The sequence below is a fragment of the Plasmodium reichenowi genome, chromosome 14, assembly GCF_001601855.1.
Source record: "Plasmodium reichenowi strain SY57 chromosome 14, whole genome shotgun sequence".
Classification (NCBI taxonomy): Eukaryota; Apicomplexa; class Aconoidasida; order Haemosporida; family Plasmodiidae; genus Plasmodium; species Plasmodium reichenowi.
Window position 1 is genome coordinate 2,245,761 of NC_033659.1, and position 7,079 is coordinate 2,252,839.

General features: G+C 19.2%; 2 protein-coding genes across 2 annotated transcripts; one reads left to right on the forward strand and one right to left on the reverse strand.

Annotated features, from left to right (window-relative positions):
- Positions 1 to 804: 804 nt before the first annotated feature.
- PRSY57_1455300 (transcription factor with AP2 domain(s)) lies at positions 805 to 4,923 on the forward strand (the record flags this gene model as incomplete). The annotated part of the gene is made up of 2 exons (XM_012910149.2): positions 805 to 4,621; positions 4,847 to 4,923. 2 exons carry the CDS (start codon positions 805 to 807, stop codon positions 4,921 to 4,923), a joined length of 3,894 nt encoding a protein of 1,297 aa, XP_012765603.2.
- A 602-nt stretch (positions 4,924 to 5,525) lies between these two features.
- Positions 5,526 to 6,920, reverse strand: PRSY57_1455400 (serine hydroxymethyltransferase, putative; the record flags this gene model as incomplete). The annotated part of the gene is made up of 1 exon (XM_012910150.2): positions 5,526 to 6,920. The coding sequence occupies one exon, from the start codon at positions 6,918 to 6,920 to the stop codon at positions 5,526 to 5,528; it is 1,395 nt and encodes a 464-aa protein (XP_012765604.2).
- Between the last annotated feature and the right edge of the window lie 159 nt (positions 6,921 to 7,079).

Sequence of the window (7,079 nt, forward strand, 5' to 3'; positions counted from 1 at the left end):
TAATATTTACACCACATTTTATATCATGTGTATATCATTTTGATGTTTTTATATATTAATATATATGTGTATGTATATATTTATGTATGTATGTATGTATGTATATATTTATGTATGTATGTGTGTATGTGCTTATTTATTTATTCATCTATTTATTCATCTATTTATTCATTCATTCATTCACTTATTGATTTATTCATTTATTTATTCATTTATTTATTCATCTATTTATTCATTCACATATATATGATAATATTACTTATATTTGTATTCAGTTGATTCTACCCTTTTTTTAATTTTTCAATGTTACATAATAAATAATAGTATATATAATTATAATGTTTATAATAATATATTTTTTATTATGTATTTATATTATTTTTAATTTTTCATTTTTTTATTCATTTTGTCATTTGATTTTTTATTTTAAAAATTTATAATATTTACACCATATTTTATATCATGTGTATATCATTTTGATGTTTTTATATATTAATATATATGTGTATGTATATATTTATGTATGTATGTATGTATGTATGTATGTATGTATGTATGTATATATTTATGTATGTATGTGTGTATGTGCTTATTTATTTATTCATCTATTTATTCATTTATTTATTCATCTATTTATTCATTCATTCATTCACTTATTGATTTATTCATTTATTTATTCATTTATTTATTCATCTATTTATTCATTCATTCATTCACTTATTGATTTATTCATTTATTTATTATTAATTTTTTTTTTTTTTTTTTTTTTTTTCTCATAACCAATACACAAAGTAAGAATAAAATATGAACGAATATAGTGTATATAATAAGCCGAACTCTAACAATATTTCTGTATCTAAGGGTACAAGTCGAATTTTTAAAAAAATCAAAACAAATAAAAATCATGGTTCCTTAGCTATAAAAAAAGAAACACATAACGAGCTTAATGGTAATACTAAAAGGAATGTGTCTGATAAATTAATTTATGAAAAGGAAGCAAAAACGATGATAAATAATAATAATAATAATAATATGGACGATGATAATAATTATAGATTAGATATATTGAGAGGAAGTGAGAAATATGAAAAAAATGATATTTCATATGTTCAAGAGGATAGTGACATTATGGAACATATAAAATTAGAAGGAAATGAAATAGATTACGAAAAGATAGGTTATGGAAATGATAAGGAAAGAAGCATAGAAAAGAAAAAAATAAATAATTATGATAAAAATATACAAGGTATTAAAATCGAAGAAGATATAAATGAATATAAGAAAGTTAAAAAATGTGATGTTGCAAAGAATAGAGTAAAAAGATTAGAATTAGTAATAGACATTGAAGAATATAATGATAATAAATTAGAAAATGAAAATTTGTTACAAAAAAATTATGCAAAAAATATATCATCGGATGAAAAGAAATTTTATTATAATAATTATATTTTTAATGATGATTTATATAATGGCAAATTAAATTGTCTAACAAAAACATTAGATTTTTTAGCAAAAGAAGAACGTATTAATCCTAATGGAAATTTAGATGATCAGGAAGATAATGAAAGCCTTTGTGTTATTGAAAAAAGAACTATAAAAAATTCTTCATCATGTGATGAAAAAGAAATTATTGAAAAAGTTCATTTAAAAGATAACTATGTTTTTTTTAATAATAATAATAAAGAGAAAAACAAAAATAAGTTGAAAGATAAAAACAAAACGAACAAAAGAAAAAAACCAAACCCCTCTAAAACAAATGACAATGATCAAAGGGAGATATATAAAAAAACAAAAAAAATAAACAATAATAAAAATAATAATGGTAAAAATAAATATAATCATATGAATGTTCTTGAAAATTTTAGTGATAAACATAACGTGAATTCTACAACAAAACAAAATAATAATAATAATAATATCAAAAAAATTAATAATAATAATAATAATAATAATAATAATAGTAATAATAATAATAGTAATAATAATAATAATTATTGTTATTATTATGAATCGATTGATAAAAATGTTAGTTACTATAATAGTAGGTCTAGTAGTATATCTAATTTTAATTTGAATAGTGACACCACAAGTACCCAAAATAGTTACAGTAGTATTTATAATGATGATGATAATTGTATTAATAGTAATAGTAATTATAACAATAATTGTAATGATATTTATAACAATATTTATAATAATATTTACAACAATCATGGCAATAATAATTTTAATAATAATAAGCTTCCTTCTAGTAATTATACCAAAATAATGAATGATACAAATTATGTAAGTTCAAATGATGATAGTACTAAAATACATATAGGTATAAAAGAAGAAAAAAAAAAATATATTATGAAACCAGAAGAACATTTAGAACATTTTATTAAAAATAATAGAATATATAATGATTCAGGTTGTTGTGTGATAAGTGATGATTGTGTAATTCCGAATTATAAATATGAAGAAGATGATGTTTATGTTGAAATTATAGAAAATAATAATATTACTGATGGATATAATAATCTACAAGATAGTTTTGAAAAAATTAAAGAATTTTGGAGTTCCTCCAATGTTACTAGTACAACGAATAAAAATAATAATAATAATAATAAAAAGAATATTATTTTGTATGATGAAAAAAAAGATGACAGTGAAATTGATCATAGGAAGACATCAAAAAATAGGAATGATAATCTTAAGAAGAGTCAAACTATAAAGGATAGTATGAAGACAGTGAATAATAGTATTAAAAATGATAGGAAAGATGAGGAGGAATATAAAAAGAGTATAAAATCAAAAAATAATAAAAATAATAGAAATAATGATGATGATGATTATATGAAGGAGGAAGATCAAATTAATAGCTTTTTACCATCAAACCAGAACAACAACAACAACAACAACAACAACAACAACAACAACAACAACAATAATAATAATAATAATAATAATAATAATAATAATAACGATTGTGATACATTGTATGATGCTAATATTAATTCGAAATGTAATAGAAATAATGTTTATAATATAAATAGTTATCTTAATGTAGTTGGTTATAATGATAATAAGAAAAACGATACTATTAATGACAAAAATAATAATAACAATATGAATAATGATAAACCTGAGGATGAATGCACAAAGAAGAAAGATATTAATAATAGTAATAATAAAAATTATAGTAGTAATGATAATATAAATAATGGTAATAATAAGAATTATAATGGTAGTAATAAAAATTATAATGGGAATAATAGGAATTATAATGGTAGTAATAAAAATTATAATGGTAGTAATAAGAATTATAATAGTAAGCATAATAGTAATAATGGTCATAGTAAAGACCATAATAATGGTCATAATGATGATCATAATAATGATCATAATAATAATAATAATAATAATAATAATAATAATGTTTCATTTAAATGTGAAGAAAATGTCTTCCAAGAATTTAACGAGTTTATGAGAAAAAAAATGTGGATGGAAAAATATTTACACAATCAAATAAATTGTTATGATGTCTTATTAGAAATAAGAAAAAGGGTACCTACATGGGGTGATTATAAATGTAATTTTTTTTTTCATTGGAAGAAAATTATGGAATTAAATAATGAAGAATTAAAAATTTATACATTAATATTTAGGTCCTTATGTAATGAAAATATCAAAAAAATAGATTTTTATATTTTAAAAATTATTTTAAACGAATTAGATGAATTAAGAAAAGTAAATGAACCACATTATGTATCTTTTGAATTTACACAAGATTGTATAAATAATGGAGAAACAAAATATGTTGATTCTTCTGATGTATATTTTAATATGAATCAATTTGTACAACCATGGTATTTGAAAAATTTTAATAAATCTATGGATATAAAGAAATTCTTGAATTCATTAGATATCCTAGAAAACCAAAAGAAAAAAACATATATTGTTCATGGTATGGAGATACCTGAACAGATATTTAACATGTATAATACTAGCAAAAAAAAACCTAAAAAAAAAAAACAATGTAGTAAAATAAATACATGTGAACATCTATATGATCAACCAAGTACACATTCTGATGTACCTCTAAATAATCAGTTAAAAAATAACCTTCAGAAGAAATCGCAAAATAATATATATAATAGAGATGAAAATAGACAGACAAAAAACTGTAAATATTTAAAAAAAACAAATACATTATTAAATAACGAACATATTAATAATATGGTATCCAATTTGGATAATACAAAGACAAAAGATATTAATAAAAATAAAAATATCAATGAATCTGTAAAAAAGGCATCAACCAAAAATTACAACAAAAATGTTAGAAATAATAATAAAAAAAGTGACAATAAAAATGATAATAAAAATGATAATAAATGTGAAAAAACGACGAAGGATTATGAAGCCAAACAAGTGAATAAAACATTAAAAAAAAATGCTAACTCTCCCAACAATTCTAAGGGTAAAAAAAGAACAGGATTTTATGATTTAGAAATTGATGGGGTTATTTCATCATTTGAAGCCAGAAAAGGTGTTTATTATGATAAGTCAAGAAAATTGTGGAGAGCCAATTGGAAGGAAAATGGAAAGATACAAACAAAAGGCTTTTCAGTTAACGGTAATAATATAATGAAATATATGTAAATTATGAAATAATATATATTAATATTTTTTTTCTTCTCACATATAATAATATTTCATCTTATTTATTATATATATTTATAAAGTTATTAATAATGATATATATCAAATTTTAATTAACACACTTTAATCATTTAAGGATATTAAATATTTCATTGTTATATTATAATATATTATTATTATTTATTTTTTTTTTTTTTAGAATATAAATCGGTTCAACTAGCTAGACAAAAGGCTATTGAATGGAGAGAGAAAAAAGAAGCTGAATTATTGTTATAAAATGTTTTATATATACTTTTTTTTATTAATACATATAACAGTTTTAATATTCCTAACATGTAATTATTATGTATATATATATATATATATATATATATATATATATTTATTTATTTATTTATTTATTTATTTATATTTTAGTTATACATATTTATTTTATATACATTTATATTTAAATGATTTCACCGAATTTTTATATATTATATTTTTATGTGTTTATATTTCATATATTTATGATTTTATGTGTTTCTACTTATATATATATATATATATATATATATATATATATATATATATTTTAATGGAAGAAATATGAAAGATTGATGATAATCTTTCTTTTCTAATTAGTAGTATCGTGTTTTGTTTTTTAAAACTAATTTTTATGTCTTTAGACATTAATAAGAATTATAATACTTTAATATGTTTATAAAAAAAGAAAAAATTCTTATAAAATCTAAAAGGATATTAATGAAATAATTCAAAAAAAAAAAAATTTTTCTTTTTTTGGATAATTTAAATGGTATGATATATATATAATATATTTATATATTCATTTATTTGTTTATTTATTCATTCATTCATTCATTCATTCATTCATTTCATTAATTTTTTGCATTTGTGTATGGAGATGGATATGATGATATAAAAGAAGATATGCCAACAGCAAGAGAAAAAATATCCGATGCTGAAGAATTATCCTGAATATATTGAATAAATGACATATTTGTTAATTTAGATTTTTCTTTTAAATAAAAATATAAAACAACAGATTCGTTAAAAAATTCTGCCACCCTTTTTATATCATGTGTTAATAATCCCAAGCTTGTTAAATTATTAGTGCCGATATTGAATGATTTTTGATTAGATGATTTATCTTTTAATATATCAAAGTATATATTTAATTTATTACATAATAGATAAAATTCTTGTATATTAAAAGTAGAACTTGATGGATTTAAATTAAAAAAGCTATTATTTTGAGAATATTGTATATGGAAATATTTCCGATTAATATATTTATATAATATGTATGTATTTTCTTTGATTTGTTTTACATATTCTTTGAACTCTTCATTTTTCATTAATTTAAAAGATGTAAAGAAGGAAAAAAATATATTATTTAAATATATATCATCAAAGGCATATTTTAATTTTTTCTCATAATCATATTCAATTACATGACCATCTGTATTTACACATTTATATCCTTTTTTATAAAAAATAACAAAACTATTATGTGCCCTGAAATTCTCATTAAAATATGTAAAAACAATATCTGAATGAGTAAAAGGAGAATTGATAAGATTTTGTGAAATTAAATGGGCTTTGTTATTCATATTGGTAATAATAATGGGTTTGTTATGAATTTTATTATTTTTATTCTTTAGTCCTTTAATGAATTTATCATAATCTATGTTATAAGGATTATTAGATTCGTCAAAATATATAATGTCTGGATTAAAGTCAGTAGAAATTTTTTGAATTTCATCATAATTTGGTTCATTTCTATTTTTTATATTAATAATATTATATAAATTTTGCATTATATCGTTACTTACCTTATCTTCTATATTTTGTTCTAAGGAAAAATTTATACGTAATATTTTACATTCCTTCTTTAAAAAATGTCCATACAATTTAATGAAAAAATAATCATCAATGGATTTATTATTATTAAGAGAAACATTACTAATAAGGCAACCCCAATATTTCTTTTGCAAATTAAATGAATTTAAGGCTATATATTCCAAAATTTCTAAATTCTTATTATTCACAAATATATTTCGATTTAAATCTATACTTAAATATTCCTTCATATATGTAGGCATTATATTATGTACAACAGATAAATTTATATCATTCTTATTTTTATAACTGTTTAACATATTATAAGTTTCATCATCTATATCTTTTAAACCGCTCTGATTTCTTAGAGAATAAAAACTGATGTATCTATGGTTTCTAACAATTACATTTTTAACAAACTGATTCAGCATTATATTATGTTCAATCAAAAATTATTTTTAAAAAATATTTAAAATAAGGATATGTATATATATATATATATATATATATATATATATATATAATAAGAAGAATCAAAATTTTACGCTCTCTCCACCAAAAAAAAAAAAAAAAAAAAAAAAAAAAAAAAA